This window comes from Bos mutus, chromosome 7, assembly GCF_027580195.1.
Source record: "Bos mutus isolate GX-2022 chromosome 7, NWIPB_WYAK_1.1, whole genome shotgun sequence".
Lineage (NCBI taxonomy): Eukaryota > Metazoa > Chordata > Mammalia > Artiodactyla > Bovidae > Bos > Bos mutus.
The window spans coordinates 83,325,172-83,351,569 of NC_091623.1; the positions used below are offsets into that span (position 1 = coordinate 83,325,172).

A 26,398-nucleotide genomic window follows, 5' to 3' on the forward strand; every position below is an offset into this window, starting at 1 on the left:
CCCGCCCCGCCAGCCTCACTCCGGCCTCCCATTGGCTTGTGTGGGCACGCGTCTGCGACGCCTGAGCATCCAACCAGTGAGAGTGTTGCTGGGCGTGGCGTAGGGCGGGGAGGTGAGGCCCGCCGGCGCGCGTCCATTGGTCGGTTCGGCGAGGGGAGGAGCGCTGCTTTCCCGAGCCCCCCACCGCCGAGATGAGCTTTAGCCGTCTGTACCGCCTGCTCAAGCCAGCGCTACTCTGCGGGGCTCTGGCTGCGCCGGGCCTGGCCAGCACCATGGTGAGTGCGGCGCCGCCGGCCGGCCAGTGGGCCGTTGGGCGGGCGCGCGACCTGCCTTCTGGCGACCTTGGGCGGGGGGCGCCGGTCGCCCCCCCCCCCGCGGCCATTCGGACCGGGGCTAGAGCGCGGGGGCGGGGGTGGGGGGTGGGGTCACGGTCAGAGTCTGGGTCAGGGACCGAGGCGGCGTCCGGGGGGCCGGGGACAGGGCTGGGCGGTCGGAACCCACGGTTTGAAGCCCCTGACGCGCACAGGCTCCTGTATCGGGGCAGCTGAGGGTGGCGCCGTCGGTTTCTGGCTCCCCGACTGCGGCCTGGAGAGCGGGGGCGGCCGAAGGGGTGGAAATCCGGGATCACGCGCCGCGGGTCGTCACTACCCCTCCCCAGCCCTGCGCGCCCCGGGGCCCCTTGCGGTGGCGTCACAGAGGAGCGGCCTGGCGCCCTTGGCTACCGGCCCTTTGTCCCCGGGGCCCGGCGCTCGGTGGGCACAAGTTCAGTCAGAGACCTGCGGGCATGGGCCGCGCAGCCGCCTGCTCCCCGGGCCGTCGCGGGCAGCGGCGCCGCTTGCCGGCCGGGCGACGGCGCCGAGCCCCCCGAAGGAGGAGGGCTCGGATATGCCGTCGCAGGAGGGCGCGCCCCCGGCGGAGGAGGCCAGCTCCTGAGAGCCCTGGGCTGGCGGGACCCCCGGCCGGGGAGAGCGGCTGCGCCACCGAATCCCAAGACCCGGTGCGCACGGAGGCCCCCACACCCAGCGGCCTCCCCCATCCGGTGGGGCACCTGGCAGGGTTCCGAGCTTCCCTAGGTCTCAATGACTCCGGCCCAATACGCCGTGTTGTACAGGGGAGCCTTTGAGGAGGAGCCTCATATTTTGCTTAGTCCCAGGGCCCGGGTTTTTCTCCCTTAGGTACCCTGGGCTGGGTGAGTGGGCCGAACGGCTGCGGGCGCCACGCCCCGAGGTCAGTCGGCCGCTCAGCCAGTCCTTGCCTTGTAGTGCGCGTCCCGCGACGACTGGCGCTGTGCTCGCTCCATGCACGAATTTTCAGCCAAGGACATCGACGGGCGCATGGTTAACCTGGACAAGTACCGGTGGGTCCTTGCCCATTTGGTGGGGGCGGCGAGGGTAAGGTCGTGGCCCTGACCTGACCGCCTCATCCCGTCTCCAGGGGCCACGTGTGCATCGTCACCAATGTGGCCTCGCAATGAGGCAAGACTGACGTAAACTACACTCAGCTGGTCGACCTGCACGCCCGATACGCCGAGTGTGGTTTACGGATCCTGGCCTTCCCTTGCAACCAGTTTGGGAGGCAGGTGCGTCGTTGGCTGGCCCTGGGTGTCCCTGTGTGTCCCTTTGTGCGGGCTGGGGAGAAGAGCTGTCTGTGGAAGCGGGGACTGAAGTGGGTATAGGCCTCTCCCCACTCACCCCCACCTCCCAACCCGGGTCTACACAGGAGCCAGGGAGTAATGCAGAGATCAAAGAGTTCGCCGCTGGCTATAACGTCAAATTCGATTTGTTCAGCAAGATCTGTGTAAATGGGGACGACGCCCACCCTCTGTGGAAATGGATGAAAGTCCAGCCCAAGGGGAGAGGCATGCTGGGAAAGTGAGTTGGGGGTTGGGGGACAGGGGAGGACAGGATGGCTTCCCCAGGGCAGTGGAGAGGGGATCTGCAACTGCCAGGGGATTCCTCACAACCTCATGCTTCTTTTGTAGCGCCATCAAATGGAACTTCACCAAGGTAAGGGGGTTAGGGGCCCTGGCGGGGTGGACAGACACAGCCACCAGCCACAGATGTACTGCTTTGAGAGTCCAGAGCCATGGGGACGGCAGGTAGGGGCCACTAGCTCACTTCAGCCCCACGGTGGCCTCCTTGCAGTTCCTCATTGACAAGAACGGCTGTGTGGTGAAGCGGTATGGTCCCATGGAAGAGCCCCTGGTAGGTGCCTGTCTGGGGAGCCCGCTGGGGGGACTCGGGAAAAGGCATCCCTCACCCCCTTCTCCCCCGCAGGTGATAGAGAAGGACCTGCCGTGCTACCTCTAGCTCCACAAGGTGCTGCCCCTACCCAAGCCTGTTGCCTGTGTTCCGAGGAGCCTTCCCCCGGTGCCTATGACGGTCTGTCTGAAAACCAGCCCCTGGTGGGGCAGACCTGAGAACCTGGCGTGCACTCCTTCCGGAGGAAGGTCCCTTGGCCTGGCTGCGGCTTGGCAACCCCACCTCTGGCTGCCTTGTGGGAATAAAATGTACAACACAGATTGGCTTGCTCCTGGCTTTTGCTAACCCAGGGCTCAGGGGCAGGTGTCATCAACTCCCTAGGCTGAGGGGGGTGGGGGCAAGTGGGAGGTGGAGTTCCTTCAGGATTCAGAGGGCTCCACCTGTCCTGCCTGGGGTTGCTAATCTCCTCAGCCCAGCCTAGCCCGGCCCAGCCGCTGGAGGAGATAATGCCTCCTCATTGGCTACTGCTCTCAGCCTTGGTCTCCTCCAGTGTACCCAGGTGTGGGGACATCAGGGGACTTGGGCTGGTGACCCTGCTGTTGGGAGGCCCGCTGCACCCAGGCTGGGCATCAGGCCAAGCTGGTTTGAGCACCGAGCCATGCCTGGCAGGGCCTGCTCACCATGCTGGCCTTGTGACGAAGACACAGAGTCCGGGCATCAGGCCTGCCCATGGGCTTCACCTGGCGGATGCAGCCCCACTCCCCGGGAAGGGCTGTGGGTGGGTACAGCCTGCCTGCTGCTCAAAGGGGCCATCCTGTGAGAGTGGGGGGCGGGCAGACAGCTGTAGAATGGCTGAGCTGGCTCCTCTCCTGCCTCCACCAGCCAGAAAGATCAGCAGCCTTCCCCCAGGAGTGGGGGACCTATGAGGGAGGGGACTGGCTGGGTCTGGATGGAGGGTCAAGAGCCACCTCCACCACCCTTGGCGGCTTATAGCAGGGTCTCCTGACTGCTCCCTAGTCCCTCTCCAACTTCCAGGCTATGGGCTGGGCATGCTCCCCAGTTTCCAGGAACAGCTGGGCATCCCGTCCTGCCTTCCAGACTGAGCCCAACTCTTGGGCTCTCCTGTCCCTGGGCTGCCCTGCCTGCCATACCCAACACCATCTGGAGCAGACCTGGGAAGAAACCAAGGCAGAGATGGCAGTCAGTTCAGATCAAGGGGTTCTAAGGAACAGGACTCAGCATCACCAAGAGGGGCCTGGGGAGGGGTGGGATGGGGGTGGGGTGGGATGGGTGGGCGGGTCACATCTCAAGTGGGCAGGGAGCAGGGTATCTGGTCCAAGGCTCCAGGGGCTTGGTATAGTCAGTTCAGAGGCAACTGGCCTGCTGCGGGGATGCCAGGATCATACTGGACAAAGGGCCCAGTGGGGTGGGGTTTCCCCTAGCCTAGCCCCAGGCATCCACAAGGCCAGGTGCCATCGTCGGTGAGATGAGCTGGCAGAGATGAGGGCCAGAAGTCACTCTGATCTCACCCACACCCCACTGGGAAGGAACATGCAGTGCACACCCACCACCATTGCCCCACCTCCCGCCCCGCTGCCCTGCAGATAGCAGCAGCAGACAGCCTGGGAAGTAGTGAAAAGGCACATATATTTAAAAAAAGATCTCTTTACATATATACACTTGAATTAATTATAAATACACATAGAAACCAGGGGGCCAGCCACCAGCTCTGCAGGGATTCCAGGCCCCTGAGAGGTGGCTGGACAATAATTTAGGGCACAGAGAGCAGGGAGGGGTTGCATATATTAAGAGGGGATCTGCCCCTTGGAGCCCCCCAGAAGCGGTGGGGCCCTGAGCACCTGGGGTTTCCTGAGTTTCCAGCTCTTGGGGCCACCCAGTTTTGTGGATGTCAGGGGTACAGGCCTGACCGGGCCTTCTAAGGTGGGTGGGGTGGGAGCCCCAACCCAGGCCTGGAGTGGGGCAGTAGAGGATAGAGGCACAGAGAAGAAGGGCCGCCACTCTAGGCCCTGCCTGGCCCCAAGTATCCTGAGTGGGGGCTGCACTAGGCCACTGCCCACCAGGCAAGGCCCTGGAGGGCCCCCCAGGGCGGACAGCATTTGGGGGATCTGCCCAGGCACCGGGCGGGAAGGCACTGCAATAGAGGCCTCGGGAGGCTGGACAAGGGGCCCCTAGCCCTGCTCCTCTCAGTAGTCGGCTGGGGTCCTGGCCCTGCTCGGCTAGCCACCCTCTTCCCCGTGTAGACGGGAGCCTATTACGGATAAATAAGTTTCGTTCGGAAAGGATGCCTGGACCTAGGAGTTGGGAAAGGGGGGGCTGAACTGGATGACGCTCTGCCGCTCTGGTGCTCCACCTGCCGGTGCGCCCGCAGCCCCTGCACCCAGAGGGCCCAGAGGGCCGGGCGGCTCGGCGGGTGGCGCGGCGTTGAGGGAGCGAAGCATGTCCTCCAGCACCTCCTTGAAGTTAATTTCGCAGCCCTGGTGCAGGAGTGCCACGGGGTCAGCCGGGGCGTCGGGGGTGTCGGGGGCGCCCAGCAGCTGGCCGCCGGGGCCGGGGCCCAGGGCCGGGAAGGTGAATGGTGAGGGCGCGGGGAAGGCCTGGGCCGGCGGGCTATATGTGAGGTCCAGGACCTCACCGGGGCCGAAGGGCAAAGCAAGGGGGCGTGGGGTGGAAGGCGGCGCGAGGAGACCCCGAGTGCGCGCTTGCTTGCGCTTCACGTCGGCATCCATCAGCTGCAGCTCCTGCAGGACCCGACGTACGCAGACCTCCGGGATCTTGATGCCTGTGGGGGCGGTGTGGAGCGGGGCTGGAGCATCAGGGCCTGCTGGGCGGGGCTGAGGCCGCCCACCTCCCCCAGCCCGCTGGTGCCTTGACTCACCGACTTGCTTCTTCTTGTCCTTGGTCTTGAGGCGCACGATCTGCAGGTAGCTGCTGCTGGTGACGTCGGCCATGACGGCGGCGATGCGGCCCCACACGCGCAGCAAGGCCCCGCACAGCATGTAGTGGTGGCGCAGCCGCAGGCCCTGCGCGCAGTCCTTGCCCTCCTGCACCAGCCGGCAGTGCCGGTTCCTGTGGGGGACCGCGGCTCAAACCAACTGCTGCGCAAGCGAGCGCGTGCCCCCAACAGTCCCCCCAGGCCACCCCGGGCCCTCACCATGTGGTGTGGCTGCAGTGCGTCAGCGAGAAGGTGTAGCTGCTTTCCCAGGGCTCCCTGGCCTCCTCTGCCGTCACCTGTGGACACAGTGGGTTGAGCCCCTGCAAGAGCCTGTCTGCGCTCCCTAGCCAGTCGGGGGAAACTGCGGTGCAAAGGACCCAGGGCTGCTCATCCCCCACCTAGTGGCCAGAGCAGCCTGGGGGCTGCTGGACACTGGAGCATTAAGGATACAGAAGGTGCCCCGGGGACCTACCCGGCGGAACCTCCGGCTCAAGCTATCCAAGGACTCCAGCTGGCTCTGCCGCCCTATATTGGGCTTGTACACGGTGAAGAGCTTGCCGCGGTTCTGCTGGGCCAGCAGGCAGCTGGGCTTGTTGCCGCGGACCTGGATGGGGCAGTGCACCACATATACGAGAAGGCATGTCAAGCGAGACGGCATGAGGATGGCCACCGCCCTCCCCTGCCAACCCACCAGCCTGGCTCCTGCCCCTGGGAGAGCGTTGGGGGTTTGCTGTAGGGCCCACCTTGTAGGAGATGTAGAAGCCGTCGTGGGTGCCCGTCAGCTCAAGCGACCGGGCGTAGGCCTCTTCCCACTTCAGGCCACGGTCCACACTGATCTGCGGGCACGCAGGTGTCAGGTGATGGGAGGGGCAGTGAACAGGGCGGGAAGGGACAGTGAGTGGGGCGGGGAGGGGCAGGGCTGCTCACCTTGTAGAAGACCACCTGTCCATCCTGCGGGTGTCCAGGTGCCAGGAACACCTGCTGGCTTTCCTCATAGATCTCATCAATGCCAGGGGCCAGGTCTGTAGAGGGCGAGCGGGTGAGTGGGGCGAGCGGGTGAGTGGGGCGAGTGGTAGTCTGGGGCCGGGCCCAGGGGAGGGCATCCCCCCAGGGCTCACCCAGGATGCCCATGTCGTATTTGCCCTCCCTCTTGTCGGCGGCAATAAGGTGGTCAAAGGTGTCGGAGAAGTACTGGAAGAGTGCGTTCTGCTTGTGCACCTCCAGCCCCAGGATGCGGTTCAGGAACTTGCTGATGGAGCAGTCTGCGGATGGCAGGGTGCCTCAGGCTATGTCCAGGCAGCCTCCCTGTCTCCCCCTCTCCCCTCATATCCGCCCCCTCCTCCCCATCCTGGAGGTGCCAGCCAGTGAGGGACTCACCCTTCTCCACGTCCAGGCAGCCGGACCGGGACTCGCGCCCGCCAATGCCCACTGACAGCAGCCCCTGCTTCATGTCTGTGGGGAGGGGGAGCCTCGCACGACTGCTGGCCACAGCCTACCAGGGCTCCCCCTCACCACCAGTGTCTCCTGTGCCCCTGGTGTGTATGTGTGGGGGGGTCTACCAGCTCACCACGGAAGAAGGCGGCATCCCCTCCAGGGTAGCCCTGGGGCAGTGGCACTTTGCTCTCCGTCTGGCTTAGGATGGTGGTGAGGACACAGCTGAGCGCCCGGGCACCATACTGCGGGGAGGCCCAAGGGCCATGTCAGAGACCAGGGCACCCCAGGTCTCAGCACCCCGGGAACACTCCTCTCCTGGGCCCCACCTCCTTGGGTACCTTGTTCTCAAAGTTGTACTTGCTCAGGTCCCGGGACTCAGTGGCACGGCGGTCCCCATGGGTCAGAGCCCCCTGCCCAGGATGGGAGGCCGTCACATGTTACTCATATGTTGCTCCTCCCTGGCCCGCCCCACTTGGGGAGCTACCAGCCCGCCCCCGGCCTAAGGCTCACCAGGCTCTCCAGCCGCTTGGCCACGATGGAAGCAAACCTGCGCTCCCCTGCCAGCTCTGAAATGAGGAAGATATACTCCGGCGCAGAGACCTGGTTGGAGCGGTGGGTCCGGCCTGGAGGCAGAAGAGGTGTTTAGGGACCAGGTGGGCCCCCTGGGGCGTGGCCTGGGTCGGGAGCAGGGCTCACCAAACTGCTGGATGGCTCGGTCAGCGCTCCAGGGCAGCTCCAGCGTCATGTGCACCCGGCGCCGCTGGTTCTGCACCCGGCGGTCAGCTTGGAGGGAGACACCGGAGCTGGAGGCCTCTGAGATGATGGCCACAAGCTGGGACGCAGGGTCGGGGATGGATCAGAGGGGTGGCAGGGCGGGCAGCCTGCTCCACCTTGCCCCACACCCCATGTGCCCTGGGTTAACTGGAAGCATTCAGGGTGACCCACACAAGAAGGTCAGGTATGTGTGTCCCTGAGGGGCCTCTGTGGGCTTAGAGTCAGGACCATCCTGAGGCACCCCTAGAGTCTGCTGGCCCTGCAGACATCAGCTCCCATGGGGTGGCTCAGCATCAGCGGGCTAGGCACTGACAGAGGGCCTGGACGATTCAAACTGAAAGTGGGACTGGTGAGGGCTGGGGGCCCACTCAGGCACACAAGCACAGCACACACCCCTATACACAGCTGGTGGTCCTCCAGCCAGTCTATCAAGAGCCCTGCGCCTCTCAGCCCACATGCAGCCACACCCGGGGTGCCCCAGGGCCCCCACCTTCTCCCCACTCATGAAGCGTTCCTTCTCCCTGAGGTTCACGTGATCAATGGAGAGACCCTGCTCCGCTCGTGACTCAAACGCCACCGTCCCGTCAGGTCTGGACACTACACGGCCCTTCCTGCCGGTCATCTATGGCCGTGGTGGGGAGAGAGGACAGGTTGTCAGCTGGTGTGGCCACCCAGGGGCTGGTCCCCATGGGCCTCAGTTTCCCCATCTGTCCCCCCACCTGGCTCCTGGGGCTCCTGGGTGTGGGTGGGTGGTGGGGGCTGCCAGAACCTGGCCTCTCCCTAGGCTCGGGTACCCATGGGGTCGTCAGCAGGCACGGTCACTACATCTTCCTGAGTCTTTTTATTGCAACCCGACCACACAGGACCAACACAGATCTGAGGTGGCACCAGGGCCCGTCCCGGGAAAGCGCGCAGGCACACAGGGGGAGAGGAAGGGAAAGGGAGGGGGGTTGGGGGTTGGGCCTGGGCAGCACTGCCTGAAGGGGAGAGCAGGACACTGGACCCAGCAGCCACCCCCACCAAGCTGGCCACCAGGGGGCACCAGAGCTCACCTCGGCCACGCACTCTGGGCCCCCCAGCTGGTCAATGAGCTCATCCAGGGTGTTGACTGGCAGCTCCCGGCCCAGCGCCTGCACCTTGGCCAGCAGGTCCTGCTTTAGCCGCTCAACCCGCTCCAGGACTCCGGGGCCATGCAGGTCCCGCTGTGGGGGGCACAAGGGGCCTGTGGGGCCAGAGGGTCAGGGGGAACTGGGCCAGGCTGCCTGTCCACAGCCCTGCTCCCCTCCCTGGGCCCTCAAGGGTGAGGGAGTCCATGGGTAGTGGGGGTCTAGAATCTTTCCCCGAACCCCTGGCTGCTCCTGCTCATGTGCCCCTGACTTCCTGCTCAGAGCATGAGAAGCAAGGATGGGGAAGGCGGCATTGGGCCTCACCGCGGTCATCGGCTGGGAGCCCGATGGCATCCACGATGACCACATCGTCGTCCAACAGGGACTCGGGGGAGGAGTGGAAGTCACTGTCCAGGCCACCGTCCGACTCTGTGCTGCTGTCGTCACTAATGCGGATCACACCTGCTGCCTCATACACCAGCCTGGGTGCCTTGGCCCCACGGCCCCGTGGCCGCCCTGCAGGGGAGCAGTCAAGGGTCACTGCAGCCTGGTCCCAGGGAGACTCCCAGTGGTCCATGGACAGGCTGCATGCCTGGATGGTTAGGGCTTATAGCCCAAGCCCTTTCCCCCTGTGCAGCTGTGGCATGTCTGGGCGCTGCTGGTGGTGGGGACGTGTTACCGACCCTGCCAGACTTCCTGACATAGCAGTGTGTCCTTGGGTGGTGCCCGGGGAGGCCACGTGCCCCACCTCACAAGGTGGCACTGGGTGGGTAGGCCAGAGGACATGCCCAAGCCCTGGGGGGTGGCAGTCCAGGGGCCCAAGTAACCTGGATACTGTCCCAGACACCCTGCAGGGTGTTCCCAGCCAGAGGGGCAGGACTGGGCCCCAAGGCTGGCTGTGTGCTCTCAGGTGAGTTGCTTGGTCTCTCTGAGCCTCACTTCCCCCTGATGAGAGGATGCTCAGCCTTTGCCTGCAAGAACAGGGTGCAGTGTGTGCCTGCAGGTAGGTGCTCGGGCCACTCCCCTATCCTGGGGTGCTTTGTATGAGCCCCATCCTGGTCCCCTGAACCAGTGCAGTTTCAGCCTCAGGCTCACTTTTACCTGGGGAATACGAGGCCCTGCCTTCTGGGGATGAGGCTGGAGGCCTTGGGGATGCACTAGCCACACCATCATCCTGCAGCACTGGGGTTTTTTGCTGACTGAGCAGCTGCGCTGGAGAGCTAGGGTGGGGACGGGCTCAGGCCATGTGGCTGTGTGGCAGCACACCAACCCAGGTCGAGGGTCAGAAAGGAGGGAGGCTGGAGGACCGGCAGGAGCAGTGAGGGGCCATAGGCACAAGGTCCAGGCAGTGGGCACTTACGCTTTCTCTTACTGCCTGCTCCTCTCTCTCGCCTTCTCTTGGTCGAAGGAAAGTGCTTCTGAATTAGCGACAAAAAGACGCCTCTGAAAGTGAGACACAGAGTTTGTTTTCACTGGGAGACATGGAGGGGTTGGGTCCCATGTGTTAAGGGCTACTCTGCAGAGTGGACGCCTAGCACCAAGGGGCCCCAAAGGGTGGGTCTGGGCACAGGGGCTCAGAGAAGATGGGTAAGAGAGGGAAGGAGCTGCAGGGACCGGGCAGGGGTCCCACTGGGGTCCTACCCACACATGGTGGGCAATGGATGAAATACAGGTGGGGGGCTGGGTGGGGCTCTGCCTGCAAGTGCTGATGGCTCTGAAGTAGAAGGGGGGCATCCCAGGGTGGGAGGCCCAGGGGAAGGAAGGACATGCTGGACCATGTGGGAAGAGACGGGATGAGGCAGAGCGGACAAGGGGCCTTGTGCTGGGATCCTCATCCAGGATGAGAAGGGAGGCCAGGGGCTTTAAGAACCACCAGGGACAGTCCCTAAAATCTGTGCAGTCCTTGAATCAGCCCAGTACGCATGCAGGGGGCAAGGCTGGGAAAACCTCATTCGATAAAAGTCTCAGGACCCTGGGCTGGTGCCCACCGAGTCCTAGGTCCCCATGGTTACCCCTTCTGGCTTTATAACCTGGGCTGGACCTAAGGTCTCTGAGGGTCGGAGTCGGCTCCTTCGGCTGGGGTCACAGGCAGGGCCAGGCCCCAGGGTTGGTCACACAGGGAAAGGGCCCTAATGTGTCACTCACTCGGCAGCGGACACGAAGCCATCGAGCTGTCCCTCCTTCTCGCCCAGCACCTCCCGGGTCCGCGCCTCACCTGTAGACTGCAGCCCGATGACCACACACTGCGGGGGTGGGTGTGTGTGAGCAGGCTTGGCACCCCTGCCCCCACACCTGCCCCTGCAGCTGGGAACCTGGGGCTGACCTGTTACTCCGTTCCCCTCCCCTGTGTTACTCAGGCTGCCAAACCCCAACAAGCCCATATCCCCTGGGATGTTAACCTGGCACCAATGGCTGGCCTCAGCTCCCAGACAACCCCAATCTCCACATAAGCCTGTGCCTGCTTCTTTCTAGGGACTCAGCCCAGCCCAGTTCACCTTGTCCTGGGCCAGCTCCTCCTGGGCCAGCTCCACCAGCCGGTGCACCTTGGCAGCCACACACAGGTACTTGAAGAAGCGCTGATGGGCTGACCAGAACTGGCCCCACAGGGACTTGCGCGACTCCAGGCCGATCCAGTCGGCTGCCTGCTGGAACACGCCCAGGGCCTCGGCCCACTGCAACGACATGCCCAGCTCAGCTTGCTACTGCCAGCCCCTGCCCTACAGAAATGTAGGGCCAGAGGATGGGGGCTGTAAGTGGGGCTATACAGAGGCCCTGGCGATAGCTGGATGGTCAGAAATGCCAAAAATCCAAAATGTGTAACATTCAGAAAGCCACAGTGAAAATGGCACTCATGTAATCAGAGGGTAAATGGACAACACCTCCAGAGTGGTGGGGATATCTGCCCTGCCCGCCTCCTGCCACTGGCCCCCAGGGGACAGCGGGCCATGTCTGGGGCATCTGTAGTTGTCACCAGGGAGGGGGTTCTTGGTGTTGACCTGGTGGAGCCAGAGAGGCTGTTCCACACCCTGTAACACCTAGAACGGCCCCACAGAGAGAGCCTGAAGCTCTGGATCACACCTGGGGGCAAAGTGGGGAGGGGAGTCCGACAGAATCCCCAGCTAGAATGGGATTGAGATGCTGGGCTCCCGCCAAGGATGAGGTGGGTGGGTCAGCCGCTTCCTCCTGTCTACAGTCTTACTAATCTGAGTGGTGCCCTCAAGGGCAGACACTGAAGGTGATGAGGCAGAACTCCAAGGGGACACCAAGGCTGTCCATTAGGTCAGAGGCTTACCAGCAGGGCTGCCCGGTTATAGATGCGCTCGAAGGCCGGGGTCAGCGGGATCTCCTCGATGCGGAAGGTGACACCAGAGAAGCTGAGTTGGCGAGCGATGTACATGCCACTGACCTTCATGTCCATGGCCACAATCTCCATGGCGCCCACACCCCTGTGGGCAAGCACAGGCTGCCTGGGTGCCAGCTAGGGACCACATGCTGGGTCCCAAGAGATGGAGCCAGCGAGGTGGGGGCTGTCACTGTGGAGAGTGAGGAAGGACTAGGTGCACAGGGTGCGGTGTGTGGGGCAGGGAGCATATGCAAAGGCCCTGTGGGTGCACCTTGGAAAGAGAAAGTGGTCTACCTTGGCAGGAGGCAGGGGAAGGCCCTTATCCTGAGATGATTGGAAGTACTAGGCAGACAAAGCATGGAATTTTCATTCTAAACCCCCCCTGGTTGCTACAGGAGAGTGAGTGGGAGGGGTGCACCTTTACATATGACAAGCAGGGCCCTCTGTGGCCCCACCTCCATCACGTGGACATGAAGAGCGCACCTCTTCTCAATGGCGTGCAGAAATTCCTCAAAGGTCCGGAAGGGCGTGCCCTCACCCCAGATGCCCAGGCGGCTCATGTAGATCATGTTCCGGGGCTCAGAGGCACCTGGGGAAGGGGGCCACTGTCAGCTCCTCTGACCTGGCTAGGTTGGCAGCCTTGGATGGGGTCCCAGAAATGGCATGAGGGCCAGCAACAAGGACCTGAGGCTCTTGGAAAAGTGCCCACAGCCAGTGGGCAGAGTGACAGGGGCTGGTATCTCTGCAGACAGGCTGCAAGGTGGCTGGCAGGAGCTGGGCTGCAGATTGGATGCCCCTACAGCTGCGCTGGGGCAGGTATCACCCATCGATGAGTGGGCCCTCACCTGTGGCGCTGGCATAGACCACCCTGGCCAGGGGCAGTTTGTTCTGCAGGTCTAGCACGGCCTTGCCCATCTTGGTGGAGCTTGCGTTCTTGGCTTTGTGGCACTCGTCGAACACAATCTGGGTTGGGCATGGGTTAAGGACTGTTCTGGAAGGCAGGCCACCCCACAGACCCACCACACTGCCTCCCTTCCTGGCTGGGGGAACTCCAGAAGGTGCCTGGGGTCTCTGGCCACAGGGCGGGGTCCTTGGGGTGTGAGGCCACCAGGGCCACTGGAAAACAGCCTCTAGACCCCAGTGATGTTCACAGGAGTTGGAAAACATAGACAGTTCTTCATGTTTTCAGAGGAGCAAGTTATGAACAAGTCTGTCACAAACCTATCTGAAAGACAAGGTGTGAGTGCCATGTGTGTGCACACGTGTCCACACAAATGTACAGAAGGTCGAAGGAGAACTTGTGGGAACATGGGTGAGAAGGTTAGCCTGATGCCGACAGGCTGCCCCCGGGTGTGAGATCAACCTTGTTATTTTTCATGCTGTTGCTAAGCTGATGCATCAGTAGACCTGCTGCTGTGTCTTGCTTGAGGGCCTCTGTACAGACTTCGCCCTGTGAGCAGAGGACCCCAGGTCTCCTCTCATCAAGAGGGAGGGGGAGCCCCCAGAGAATATAGCCACCCCACTTCTGGGAACAAGGGTGGATCCTGGGAGGATAGAGCTTGAGGATCCTCTGTGGGCCCTTGCAGAAATCCCCAGGAGAAGTTGTGGCCCTTGAATGCCCAAGCTGTAGGGAGGCCAAGGTGGGTCCTCTGGAAGATTGTTACTGGTAAAAGGAGTATGTGGAAACATGAAGAGGTGGACAGGACACAAACATCAGACTCTAGCTTATACTCTCCTACACTTCATTTTCCTACAGTTTGGTGTGAACAAAAAGGAAGTGATCTCAGACTTAAGAGCAAAGGAGGGAGAGAGGCCTGGGACCCACACCAGCTGGCCAAGCTGGGGCAGGGGGGCCCTCTGGCCTGGCTCCCCTTTGGATCGCCTGGCCTAGCCGGCCCACTCAGCTCCACTACTAGGGAGGTGGATGAGGACAGGGCAGGAAGTGCTCTCCAGGCCTTGAGTCTCACCGCCTGGAGTGTCTCAGCCACCACCACCCTGACCCTGTGGACATGGGTCCGGCCCATTGAAGCCAGGAGGCCTAGGCAGACAGCCAGGGACGGGTAGCAACGGTCACTGAGGGCGAGCGTGCAACACCAGACCCTCCCTGCCGGGAATTCCTCCCGCACTTCCACCTCTCCAGAGCCTGCCAGGATGGGACTTGTCAGGGTCTCCCAGCCCCCTGTCCTAGACCCTGCCCCTCTAGCCCCGCCTCTGCGCTTGGCTCCGCCCCCATCCCATCGAGGATACCACGCCATCGAAGGCCTCCCCGCACCACTCCAGGATCTGCCGGATGCGCGTGCGGTGCTGCCCACCCGCCTGGCTCTCACCAATCAGGGCAGAGTAGGTGGCGAAGAGGACGCCCTCTGAGGTAGTGTTGTCGCCGTACTTGATCTGGGGGAGAGGGCGGACATCTGTGCATGAGGTGGCTTGGCCAGAGCTGGGCTCCGTGACCCCGACCCACACCAGGTTTGGGGCTGCGGCCACCCCACCTTGCTCAGTGCGTGCACCGCGATGCCGGGGGCGGCGATGTCCCGGAGGTCGCGCTCTGCGTCGTACTTGAGATCATTGGAGACGCTGAACCTGGGGTTGCGGGCCAGTAGGCTTCAGGAGCCCCCTCCCCGGCTGCGGGCCCGCCCCACACCCAGGGGAGGCAGCTCACCACAAGGCCTTCTTCCTGCCCCGCAGATAGTTCTCCAGGATGACGCCGGCCACCGTGCGGCCCTTACCCACACCCGCGCCATCGCCAATGAGGAAGCCTGCGCGCTGCCCACTGGGGAGCAGGACCTCATGTTGCTGCGGGGGTGGGGGAAGAGGGGGTCAGCGTGCGACAGGGTCAGAGTGGGCACTGAGACTATCCCCACGCAGGCCGCAGACCCGGTGGGAGACCCCGGGATCACCTGACAGGCATAGGTGATGGCCTCCAGCTGCAGGGCAGACAGGGCCCCGCTGTCTGAGGAGGGCAGGGCGAGGGTGTAGGTGATGTCTGGCGGCGGGACGCTAGACAGCGTACTGGTCTCCACCACACGGTCCGGGTGCTGCCTCCCAATCTTGGCTGTAGGGATGTGCAGAGGGGGCAGGTCAGGGGTGTGGCCCGGATGTGACCAGGGCACTAGGGAGGTCCACCTGGGGCCAGGATGGGTGGGGCACGCCCCACGAAGTGGAAGGGAGGGCCCATCAGCGTAGTGCCAGCTAGTGGCAGATTCCTAAAACCCTCCCAGGTGCAGAGGAAGGCGGCCTGCCTCTCCATTGCAACATTGGCCTGCGGCTGGTTTTGTGCCAGGTGAGGACCACAAACAACCCTGATTACAGAAGAGTCCCTCAGGAGCCCACCCACACCTGCTCTGGCAGTTTAAGGTTCCCTGGGACCTTCAGAGACCCCCGAAATGGGCGCCCCAGGCCAGAGGACCCAGGCCCTGGGCGCTGTGCAGCTAGGAGTCTCCATAGCAGGATACTCACACTTGGATGGCACGTAGTCAGCGTACGTCTCCGCGTGACCCAGCTCCTCCGCCTCATCCTCCTCAGCCTCGTCGTCCTCCTCAGGCTGACTCTGAGCCTGGGGAGACATGCTGTCACACTGGGGACTGTCCTGTCCCCTGCAGCCCGCCAGCCTCCCCGTCAGGGGCAGGAGCCTGAACCACTAGCCAGCCCAGTGACTCAGGTGATGGGAAGGTGTTACCCTCCCCACCTGCCCCCCACAGCATGGTGCCTCCCTGGGACCTCAGTTTCCCGTCTGTAAAATAGACCGTGCTCCCAAGCTGGCCCAGACTGCACACAGCAAGTGCCTGAGTGGCCCTCCCTGGTGTCCGGGAGGGTTGGGCAGGGCTAGGGAAGGTACCTGGCTCACCTGGTAGCTGATGAGAAGTGGGGTGCTGGAGAGGGAGGACACAGGGTCCTCGAGGCCTGTAAATGTCCCACTGGGCGGGAACAGCTGGAGAGGAGAGAGAGGCAGGGAGAGGGGGCATGAGCCTGCAGGCCAGAGGTGGGGCTGAAGTGCCTGGATAGGCCCCCAGCCTCCAGGAGGGCTCGCCTGATTGTCCTCAAGCCCCTCAGCTGGCTACAAGCCTCCCTCCTGCTGTCTGCCTGCTTAGATCTGCTGCATAAATAAGTACTAGGGGCATACAAAGCACTAGACACATAAGAACTAGGAACGCAAGAGGCAGCATGATAAGTAGACAACATTGCTGTACGTTGTATATGAAAATTAACAGTAAATGCAAGGAGTTCTAGGCACAAGGAAAAAAAAAAGGTTTTCTACTTTTTTTTTTTTCCTCTTTTGGCTATGCTGTGTGGCTTGTGGGCTCTTAGCTCCCCAACCAGGTATTGAACCCAGGCCCCCAGCAGTGACAGTGCCAAGTTCTAACCACTGGACCACCAGGGAAGTCCCTCTATCTCTTTATTGTTATATCGATACGAGACAGTGGATGTTCACTGACTTATTGTGGTCCTTTTTCATGACATATGCAAGTCAATCGTTGTGCTGTGTGGGCATCACCTTAAACTTAGTGCCATGTGTCAATTACATCTCAATAAAACTGGAAGGAAAGTAAAAACAAACTTTTGTTTTTTTAATCAAAGTGTAGTTTCCTTTTCTTTTCTTTTTGGAGGGGGGGGCCTGTGCTGTGCAGCATGCGGCATCTTAGTTCCCCATCTAGGGATCAAACCTGTGTTTCCCTATGGCAGAAGCACAATCTTAGCCCCTGGACCAGGGAAGTTAAAAAAAAAATCTTAACCAGGGAAGTTAAAAACAAAAAAAACACACAAAGTTTTCTTGAAATGAAAATAAAATGGAAATGAGGTACAAGGAGATCAGAAACCTACCCTCAATTCCCTCTCCCGTTTTTTTTTTTTTAATTAACAAAAACAAACAAACAGCCTCGGGCTCAGGTTCCTGGAAGGCTGAGTCAGGTTCCTGCAGCCCTGCTGGCCGCAGCAGGAGTACGTGTGGGGTTTCAGCTGCCCGCTTGGGCCTGGCAGAGGCTAGGAGCTGGTGGGAGGGCCCTGGTGAGGGGAGGGCAGGGTTACTGCCCCACTGGGCCCCTGCAGCCAGAGGTGGGTTGGGCCTGCGTTGCCTACTGCACCTGCTCTGGGCATGTCACATCTCCCTAACCCTTCCTGAGGGTCCAGGGGTTTCACAGGCACTGAACCTGTCAGGCAGCTGGGCAGATATCCACCAATATCCACTAGTGTGTGCTGTGCTCCCCAGAGTCCCCCTTCCCCCTGGGAGCCCCTGCATCTTTAGGCCCACATAGGAGACAGGAGCAACCTTGAGTAGCAGTGTTGTCTGGGTCTGAGTGGCCTTGGCATGGCTGCCAGCTTGGAGGCTGGGCGCACTGACCTTGTCGTGGGCGGAGGGGCCGGTGCTCACGTCCCAGATGGTAGGCACCTGGCTGAGGCTGTCAGCGGGCGGAAAGTCAGGCGTGTCGGCTATGTCCGAGAGGGAGTCCACGGATGAGGAGAAGATGGAAGCGTTGGAGAGGTCATCGAGGTATGAGGAGTCCTGGAAGACAGGCTAGGTATGGGCGGCTGTGAGGCCACACCGGCAGAGCCACAGGCCCAGCCATGCCATTGATGATGCTTGGCCATAGAAAGAGATAAAGCCCTGACATTCGCTACCACGCAATGGGCCCTGAGAACATGATGCTCAGTGAGAGAAGCAGACAGAGAAGGACACGTAGCATGTGATTCCACTGATGGGAAACGTCCAGAACAGGCTGACGCACAAAGTGAGTGGGTTCCTGGTGGTCAGGGGCTGGGGAGGAGAGGGGAGTGACTGCTCTTGGGGATGGGGTATCTTCGGGGGGTAATGGAATGTTCTGGAACTAAACAGAGATGACACTTGCATGACTCTGTAAATGCACTGTAAACACTGAATTACACATTTCAAATGGGTCAACTGTATGGTATGTGAATTATAGTAATAAAGCTGGTTTTTCTTTTTAAAAAAGAAAGGGGAAAAGGAAGGGGAGGTAAGAGAAAGCAGACCCCACAAGTACACGCTGGAGTCTACTTAGGGCACACCCATCCTTGTGAAGGGTGATACCAAGATGCAGGGGGCCCCCCCAGTGCCTGAAGCTGGGGAAGGTGAAGGCCCCAACCACCTCCCTTAGCCCCTCCGTGCCCGAATGTGGGGTACGCTCAGCTAATCACTCCAGGGAATGAGCCCCCAAGCCTGCCTGACATGGGGCAGGGGTTATGGACAGACTGTGGTCCCAGAGGGCATGTCAGTGAGAGCATTTCCTGAGCAGGGAGGGGCCAAGGAGGAGGTGGGGCCAAGGCAGAGGAGGAGGGAACAAGCCCTTTGGGAGCACCCAGTCCAGCGCACCTTCCACAGGTCACCCGCCCACTAGGGCAGTTGGAGGGCCACAGCCAGGTGGGCTCAGGCAGGCTGCCAGGAAGGCTGCATGTGTCCCACTAACCTGTGGCAGGGGGTGGGGGAGGCAAGGAAGATGGGAGGGACAGACCAGCTGGGTCTCCAACCTAGGGACTCAAGATCAGTGGACTCTGGGGAGGAAGGGATGCTGGGGAGTGGGGCCCACCCGATGTGCCCAGCTGGGGCCTGGAGGCCACAGGTGAGCTAGCTCCTGGCTGGGTGGGGGGGGTAGAGGGGGACGTCCCCCCCAAGTCACTAAGACTAGGCATCCTGGCTCAGGCAGTGCCAAGCCCTGCCCCACCCCCCTGCAGAGTGTTTCTGGGGCTCCCCTCCCACTGATCTACATGCAAACCACCTGCCCCGGCCCTGGGGTGAAGGAACCTCCAGGTGACACTGACCAGCTTCCCCAGACCCCCATGCTCCCATGCTAGCAGGCAGGGGAACCCAAACAGGCAGGTGGGACCCACCATGCCCAGAGGACAGGGGGAATGGCAGGAAGGGGCATGGCAGGGTCAGGGCCAGGTCAGCCAGTCTGAGGCTGGGGGCCCTGGGAAGACGGCTTCCCACAACCCGGTTGCCCTGGCTTGGGGGGTTTGTAAGGACAGCTTTCTGCCCACTAGGCTCCTACTGGCCTCTGCCCCCTGCCATCCACAGCCTGGTCTCACGGTGTTGCGGGGACAGACCCCAGCCTCCCCCACCACCTGCAATGGCAGGACCCCATGACCTGGTGAAATCTAGGCGAGGCAGTGAATAAAATCTTCGAGGTTGGGACAGAACAGGAAGGGAAGCAGGAGGGGAATGCCAACCCCAGGAGTGGGAAGAGGTGCTCCGTGATCCACTTGAGGCTCCTGGCACCCTCACACAAGAGCTGGGTGACTCAACAGGCCAGAGCACCCATCTCAGGGGACACTGAGGCAGTGAGGGCTGGGGGGTCTGGCCTGCCTGCTCCCCAGCCCATCCCTGGTCAGCTGGGGTCAGAGGTGGCCCATCCTGAGCCTGGTGGACAATGAGGAGGTCCCCAGACACTGAGGCTGGCTGGGGTGGGTTTGGGTACAAGCAAGGACAGCTGTCATTGTTGAAATCCCCTGGCACCACATCTGCGTGGTCCTCCTCAGTGCATGGCACTGAGCTTGGGCAGAGTGATGATGGCCCGAGCCATTAGCCAGCAGACCTGGAGCCCTGAGGGGTTGCCCTGCTCCCTGAAGGCAGAACAGTTGCTGAGCAGTGGGCAAGAAGCGGGGCAGGGCTGGGGGGCCAGCCCTGACCATGGTAGAGTCCCTGGGCTGAAGGGAACTATACCCTCTGAGAGGGCTGCATGGAGACCCTTCCCAGGACAGCGTGCAGAGGAAGGACACCCCCTCCCCCATGGAGGAGCCAGGAGGTCAGGTCAAGGTTGGCAGCAGGGACCCCTGGTGTGACAGATGAGAAGGGCACGTCTCCTCCTGGGTCCCTCCCCTAGGAATCCATGGTCCCAGGGTGACCATAAGAAAACACCAGACAAGCCCAGACTGGGGACATCCTGCAGGACAACCGACCCGAGCTCTCCACTCACAACTGCCCAGGCCCCCATTCCCAAGGGGAGACAATGGCAAGACCAAGGGGGCATGGTGACATGGGGTCCTGGGGCAGAGAGGACAAGGGGACGTACAGACCTTGGCTGAGGATGACATATCAGCACCAGCCCATCAGCTGGGATGCAGGTGGTGCTGAGCTGAGGTGTGACCCATGGGGACCCTGAACTGATCCACAGCTTCGCTATAAACCTAACCCTGTTCTGAAAAGTACAATTTATTAAAGAAGTGGGTGCCCTCTCCCCTGTCTGTGGACACTGTCCCTACCAGATGCCCAGAAGGGCAGCCAGCATCGTCTGGGGGCCCCTGAATCCTCAGGGGCAAAGGGAGGTGGGGCCTCACTGGGGTCACCAGGGTTGGGGGTGGGGCTCCCAGGGCCCCTCCTGCCCTGCGCAGGGTGGGTGTTTGGATTCGAGTGAGAAGGCGCCTGCCCATGTCAGGACCTGACCCTCGGCAGCCACAGCAGACCTGCAAGATGACCTGAACCCAGATCCACCCTCTCTGGGTCCCAGGGCCCAGTCAGGCCAGGGCAGCAGCTCCCCGGCCCTCACCAGAGCCAACTCAGCAGCCTGTGTCCACCCCCCGTCACCTCCTGACCTGTGTCCCCACCCTGCTTCTTCCACTGCAGCCCGAGTGGGGAGCTGGCTGGTTACCCTGACAGTTCTCTCAGCATCCCAGAGACCCCGGACCAGTGAGGAGCTGGGGGGACCTGGAGGAGCTGCCCACGCAGCAATGCCCCCTCACGTCCACCACGAGTACCCAGCAGGACGGAATAGGACAGCCCCGAGGCTGGACCTGGCTCTGGGTCTGCTCAGCAACCCCTCCCAGCTGGGGAAGCGACACCAGAAACGCCCTTCGACACAGATCCAGGGCCCAGAGGGCAGACCGGGAAACAGAGGGATGGGAGGATGGGGTCAGGGGGATGGAGAAGAGGAGGATGAAGGGAAGGGGGGACGGAAGGATGGGAGGACAGAAGGACAGGAAAGGACCATTCCTACCTGTCCCATCAGAGCCCGTCTCAAGCCGTGCCCCACCCGGTCCCATGGAGCCAGTGCCGCTGTGCCCAGAATGCCCCCGAGACTCCAGGTGGGGTGGCTCTGGCCCCCTGTTTCCCCGCTGCCTACCCTCCCTGGCTGTCCCCACATCCCACGTGGCTCTGCCCGGAAAACTCCAGCGGAATCACCCTGGCTGCCAAAAAAGCCGGACGGAGCCCGCCTCCCCACCCCCACCCTGGTTGTTCCCACGGGCCGGCCCGCCCACCCCCCCTCCCCCCGCGCCGCCCCACCACCCCACCAGCCCTGGGCGCCTGGCAGGAGCGGGATTACCTTGCCGATAGTGGCGAACTGCAGCCAGAAGCGCAGCTGGGACATGGTGATGGCAGGGTCTCTGGGAGGTGGCGGGAGCGGCTGCCTCATGACCGCGGGGGCTCAGCCCGGCCGGCCCTCAGCCCTCAGCCTGCGCCCGCCCGGCTGCATTTGCATGTTGGTTTAGTCACCGCCGGCGCCTACTTCCCCTAAGGCCGGCTGACTTTCAGGAAATGATGCCTGCCTGGTAAGTCAGGGCGATTACTGGCAGAGTGCAGAGAATTACTGAACGGGGCGGATTCTAGCCACAGACGGCTGTCAACAATGCCGGCCTGCCGCCACCAGCCTGAACCCTGCTGCTGCTGGCCTGTACCTTGCTGCCCTGGCACCCTCCCCGCCCCAGCCTCAGTTTCCCCAAATCGCTGCCCCCCAGAGCCCAGGCCCAACTGTGCCTGGCAGGGACCATGGCTGTCCTGGGGGTGCCCATAGCAGGAACTCAAGGGCGTAGACCCCGTGCTGTAGGGAGGAAACCAAGGCTGGCCCCTCCTGGGTCTGCCCTCGGTTCCTCAGCCTACACCCTGACCTTCACTGCCTGTCCTGGCTGCCCTAGAGCTGACCCTCAGTGTCTGCCTCTCCAGGAGGCTCAGCCCAGGGCCTTTGCCTATGCTGTAGCCTCCCCGCCACCTCCCACTTAGAGGGCCACCCTGGCAGGGCTCTGAGATCCCACCTAGCTCCCATTCCTGCCTTGGCGAGGGGTTTCTGTCCTTCCCCAGCTCCATCTCCCCCTGCGACCCATAGCCCAGCACAGAAGGAGAGATACAAACAGGGCCAGTGGCTGGGGAGCACAAAGCCATCAGGCTGGGCGCCCCATCCTGGACTATTTCTTTTGATCACCCCCATCCCAGGACAGTTTAATGCTGGCCCATATCCAGGAGAAGCAGGTGGGCCTGTAGGCCTCCCTGCACCTGCCCAGTGCCCCGGGACTCTAGTTGGGGAGGGTCCCAGAGGTCAGGGAGAACTTGGCCCAATGCTGCAGCCCCACTCAGTCTGCAGCCCACAGCTGGGGAGGAGGTGGGGGGGCACATGGCCTGGAGGCCACTGCTGAAGGCAAGGAACATGTAGAAATGGCAACCAGGAGAGGTAAGGACGTACACAGTCTGGCAACAGGGAAATGCAAACTGAAACCAGCAGGACACACTCCACACCAGCCCAAATGGCTGGATCCATGAAGCCGGCAGGGACCAGTGTGGGAGGATGAGGAGAAACTGGAACCCCACACGGCAGGTGGGCTGTGAAACGGGGCAGCGTCCTCAGAAAAGTCACCCCACGACCCTGTGATTCCACCGCCAGGCACCCATGAGGGGCAACAGAGACACAGGTCCACATGGAAACCCACACATGCAAAGCACCCAAAGGTGAACACAGCCACGTGTCTCTCCATATCCGGGAGCATCACTCAGCCATGGAAAACAGGGAAGCCCTGACACTTGCTACCATGTGGACAGACCCCAAGAACACAATGCTCAGTGAGAGAAGCAGACAAAGGACACACAGGGTGTGATTCCACTGATGGGAAATGTCTAGAACAAGCCAATCCACAGACATAGAGAGTGCCTGATTATCAGAGGCTGGGGAGTCATTGCTAATGAGGATGGGGTTTCTTTTTAGGGTAATGGAATTGTTCTGGAATTACATAAAGGTGGTGGTTGTACAGCTGTGCAAATATACTTTGGAGGAATAAATTTTAAGATGTGTAAATTCTGTCTCAGTTTTAAAAAGAACTACTAGGAAACTGACATGATGATAAGACCCACAAAGGACAAGCACAAACTTTTGTTATTAGATTTCAGGGGCAGGAAACTGGTCAGATTGCCAGGAGTGGGCTCACACTCGGTCCCCTGTATCTCATCACCAGATGGCTGGTCGTCCCTGACTGGCATGGGGCTGCCCAGCTGCCAGGACGCTCTCGGGTCCCCTGGCCACCACCGGGCTGGGCACGTAGGGGTGGGTGAGGCCCATGATGGGACCCTCTTTGGGGATGGGTTGCTGCAGAAATAGTCAACTAAAATGTGGTCATGCTAAAGTAATGGCTGGTGCCCTTACAAAAGGAGATCTGGATGTGTACCAAGAGAAGACTGGGTGAAGATGGAGGTGAGAGGGGTGTGATGGGACCACAATCCCGGGACACCTGGGGCCCAGGTGCTGAGAGAGGCAGGACAGGCCCTCCCCTCAGAGGACCCCGGAGCAGGGGCCTTGGCCATGGAAGTGAACCAGGGGCTTCCCGTGGGAAGCAACTCTGTGCTGGCGGCCAGTACCAGGAGCTGTGGGAACTGCTGGCTGGGTAGGCGGGGCCTCCAACTGTGGGAGATACACCCGCAACGCAGATGATGCTGCTCCTCCCCCCAACCCGCATAGGATGCTGCTGAGAGTTTGCGAAGCACTTTCCCCAAGCTATGACCTCATCCTGTTTCCCAGAAGCCCAGCTGGCAAACGGACAGCACCCTCATCCAGGCCCACCTGGGATGCCTGGAGGGACCCTCAGGGCACATGCTCACCCTGACGACAGACAGAGAAGGGCTCAGTGGACTGCAAAGAGTCCCCTTCCCCAGGGCCTGGCAGAGATGCAAGGATCCAGGGAAGATTATGAGGAAGGGACAGGGTAGCACCTGCTCCCGGGGGGCTGCAGGGGGCTGGGCACTGGGGAGCAACAGAGGAGGGCGGGTTGGTTACCCCTGCAGCCAGGACTCCAGAAAAAGGAGGACTAGAGGAGGGCCTGGAGGGGTAGGGGCAGCTGGAGGTACAAAGCCTGAACAATTGTCTGGAAGGCTGAGCACTCCCCCTCAGCCCGGACCCTAACAAGGCCCCAAACATCCCCCCGAGGAGATTCAGTCCCATCTGGAACACACACTCACAGCAAAGTCTGTACATGCATGTTCACACGAGCACGATTCACAGTAGTGGAAAAGCAGAAATGACCCACAAGTTCATCCACAGGATGGATAAACACAATGTGGTCCCTCTACACAGTGGAATATGATTCAGCCAGGAAAAAGGCTAAAGCCCTGACCCTGGCTGCAACACGGAGGGGACCTGAGAACACGATGCTCAGTGAGAGAAGCAGGCAGGAGGACACGTAGGGTGTGATTCCACTGATGGGAAACGTCCAGAACAGGACAATCCACAGACAGAGAGTAGGTTCCTGGTTGTCAGGGACTGGAAAGGGGGTGGGGGTGACTGGTCATGGGGGTGGGGCTTCTTTTGGAGGATGGAATGTTCTGGATCTAAAGGTGATGGTTGTACAACTATGAATGTACTAAAACTGCTAAATTGTAAGAAATTCAAATAATATTTTAATTTAAAAAATAATGAACAAAAGCCATATCCCCCAAACACACAGTACACCCCAGGCCTGGAGACCCCACATGGGGCCCCTCGAGCCGTCAGGGGTGTAGGGGTCTGAGTGGCTTAGTGCCAACCGTGGTGCACAGTAGAGGGACTCAGTGGACGCTGCCCCAGCAGGGGTCTAAGTCAACCCATCAGCAACGAGATAGGGCCTTGGAGTTGATGTGTTATGTTTGGGGCCTCCCGCCAGGGACTCTGACCCCTCCCAGCATGGGGCACCCTATAGACACCTGGTTGGTTCTCCTCGAAGCCTCAGCACACAAGTGTAGTCATGTGGGTTGCACCTGTGATGTCGGCCTTGGCCATGTAAGCTGGTACATGTAACATGCAGGGAAACTGGGTGAAGCAGTGAGAAAAGTGGAAGTGTTAGTCGCTCAGTCGTGTCCAACTCTTCGCGACCCCAAGGACTATAGGCCGTCAGACTCCTCTGTCCATGGGATTTTCCAGGCAAGAATACTGGAGTGGGTTGTCATTTCCTCCTCCAGGTAATCTTCCCGACCCAGAGATTGAACCTGGGTCTCATTCTTTCTGCTGGCACATTCTTTACCATATGAGCCACAAGATGAGGCAGGGCGCTCAGGGATTTTCTGTATCATTTTGGCCACTTTGCTGAGAATCTAAGATTTTTTTTTTTTCTCTATTTTTTGGCCACACCATGTGGCATGCAGGACCTTACCTCCTCGACCAAGGATGGAACCCACATCCCCCTGCATTGGAAGCAAGGAGTTCTAATCTAGTGGACTGCCAGCCAAGTCCCTGTAAGGCTAAAACATTTTAAAGTTCATTGTGTTTTATAAAAACCTTCAAACATACAGAAAAGAGCATCAGGGATGAAATTTTCAGCGGACCCCTCCCTGGCTGGAACTAGGGCCCCCAGCTGTGGCAGTTCAGCGGGAGCCTGGTCTGATGGCCAGGACTGTCCAGACAAAGAGAGCTACCTCCAAGTGGGAGCCAGACTGACCTCTTGCCCTAGACCCCCAGAACAAATTCCCTCGGCTGAACAAATTCCCTCGGCTGTAGATCCCTCCCAGGTAACTGGTGGATGGGGACCCCACACAGAGGCAGGCTTGACCCCACCAGGTCCTGGGCTCAAGCTGGCTGTGTGGAGCCTCCAGGGAACTGCTCCAGGCCCCAAGGGAAGGCAGGGGGAAGCTTTCTGCTTCTGGGCTGTGAGGGTCACACAGCCCCCCAACAGTCTTTCCCTTTTCACTTTGGCCAGCAGGAAACTCAGGGCTCAGGTTTAGTTACCAGGGGGATGTGTTAGGGCCTGCAGGTGTACATCCACTGCCTGCCGCCAGCCCAGGTCTGCACTCCCCATTCCAAAACTCCTGATGTACTAACAGGAGCAACAGCTGCTGGTATGTGTCATGGGCCTCATGAGGGCTTCACGTGATGAAGCGGCTGTAATAAGACTACCCCGAACTCCATGGCTTACAACAGCACATTTATTACTTCATGGTTCTAGAGGTCGGAAGTACGAGATGGGTTCATGGGACTGGTAACCTCTGGAGGCTCCAGTGAACACTGGCTCCCCGCTTTTCCAGCTTCTAGAGGTACAACATCCCTGGCTCACAGCCTCTCCCTCTCCATCCTCACAGCTAGCAGAGCAGCATCTCCTGTCTCTATGTCTCTGACCCTCTACTTCCCTCTTATAAGGACCCTGTGATGACACTGTGACCCCAGGGGTCAACCCCATTTCAGGGGCCTTAGCTTAATTCCACCTGCCAAGTCCCCTCTGCCCCATGAGGTGACACGTCCACAGGTCCCAAGATGAGGGTGTCTTTGGGGCTGTCCCTGTGCCAACCACCATGCGATGTCACTCAGTCTGAACCAGGAGCAGAGTGGACCCACCAGGCAGGAGCTGGGCTGGGAACAACCTTGAACGCCAGGCCCACTCTGGACTCTGTCCTGCTTTTGGCTACAGGCATGGGGTCCCAGGG

General features: G+C 60.9%; 2 protein-coding genes across 6 annotated transcripts in view; one reads left to right on the forward strand and one right to left on the reverse strand.

Annotated features, from left to right (window-relative positions):
• The first annotated feature begins 128 nt into the window (after positions 1–128).
• On the forward strand, positions 129–2,521 carry GPX4 (glutathione peroxidase 4). Its single transcript, XM_070374860.1, has 7 exons — positions 129–275; positions 1,263–1,357; positions 1,435–1,579; positions 1,720–1,871; positions 1,982–2,006; positions 2,145–2,204; positions 2,277–2,521. Exons 1-7 carry the CDS (start codon positions 192–194, stop codon positions 2,307–2,309), a joined length of 594 nt encoding a protein of 197 aa, XP_070230961.1. The 5' UTR covers positions 129–191; the 3' UTR covers positions 2,310–2,521.
• Positions 2,522–3,831: 1,310 nt separating this feature from the next.
• SBNO2 (strawberry notch homolog 2) overlaps positions 3,832–26,398 on the reverse strand; it is a 42,280-nt gene continuing 19,713 nt past the window's right edge. For 2 of the 5 annotated variants that reach the window (XM_070374268.1, XM_070374267.1), the window contains exons 5-32: positions 17,147–17,320; positions 15,656–15,739; positions 15,268–15,364; positions 14,709–14,863; positions 14,471–14,604; positions 14,301–14,391; positions 14,059–14,202; positions 12,657–12,774; positions 12,295–12,400; positions 11,761–11,914; positions 10,964–11,140; positions 10,614–10,711; positions 9,829–9,911; positions 8,793–8,984; positions 8,415–8,584; positions 7,853–7,984; positions 7,285–7,420; positions 7,099–7,211; positions 6,927–6,998; positions 6,722–6,830; positions 6,532–6,606; positions 6,273–6,416; positions 6,082–6,176; positions 5,898–5,990; positions 5,627–5,758; positions 5,374–5,450; positions 5,098–5,288; positions 3,832–5,001 (exon numbers count right to left, since the gene is read on the reverse strand). In XM_070374268.1, coding sequence (XP_070230369.1) covers positions 4,514–5,001; positions 5,098–5,288; positions 5,374–5,450; positions 5,627–5,758; positions 5,898–5,990; positions 6,082–6,176; positions 6,273–6,416; positions 6,532–6,606; positions 6,722–6,830; positions 6,927–6,998; positions 7,099–7,211; positions 7,285–7,420; positions 7,853–7,984; positions 8,415–8,584; positions 8,793–8,984; positions 9,829–9,911; positions 10,614–10,711; positions 10,964–11,140; positions 11,761–11,914; positions 12,295–12,400; positions 12,657–12,774; positions 14,059–14,202; positions 14,301–14,391; positions 14,471–14,604; positions 14,709–14,863; positions 15,268–15,364; positions 15,656–15,739; positions 17,147–17,320 — 3,834 coding nt within the window. In that variant the 3' untranslated portion in view covers positions 3,832–4,513. Of the gene's footprint in view, positions 5,002–5,097; positions 5,289–5,373; positions 5,451–5,626; positions 5,759–5,897; positions 5,991–6,081; positions 6,177–6,272; positions 6,417–6,531; positions 6,607–6,721; positions 6,831–6,926; positions 6,999–7,098; positions 7,212–7,284; positions 7,421–7,852; positions 7,985–8,414; positions 8,585–8,792; positions 8,985–9,828; positions 9,912–10,613; positions 10,712–10,963; positions 11,141–11,760; positions 11,915–12,294; positions 12,401–12,656; positions 12,775–14,058; positions 14,203–14,300; positions 14,392–14,470; positions 14,605–14,708; positions 14,864–15,267; positions 15,365–15,655; positions 15,740–17,146; positions 17,321–20,750; positions 20,905–21,077; positions 24,688–26,398 lie in introns of those variants that run through there. The other 3 variants (XM_070374271.1, XM_070374270.1, XM_070374269.1) reach the window with 3 other exon arrangements.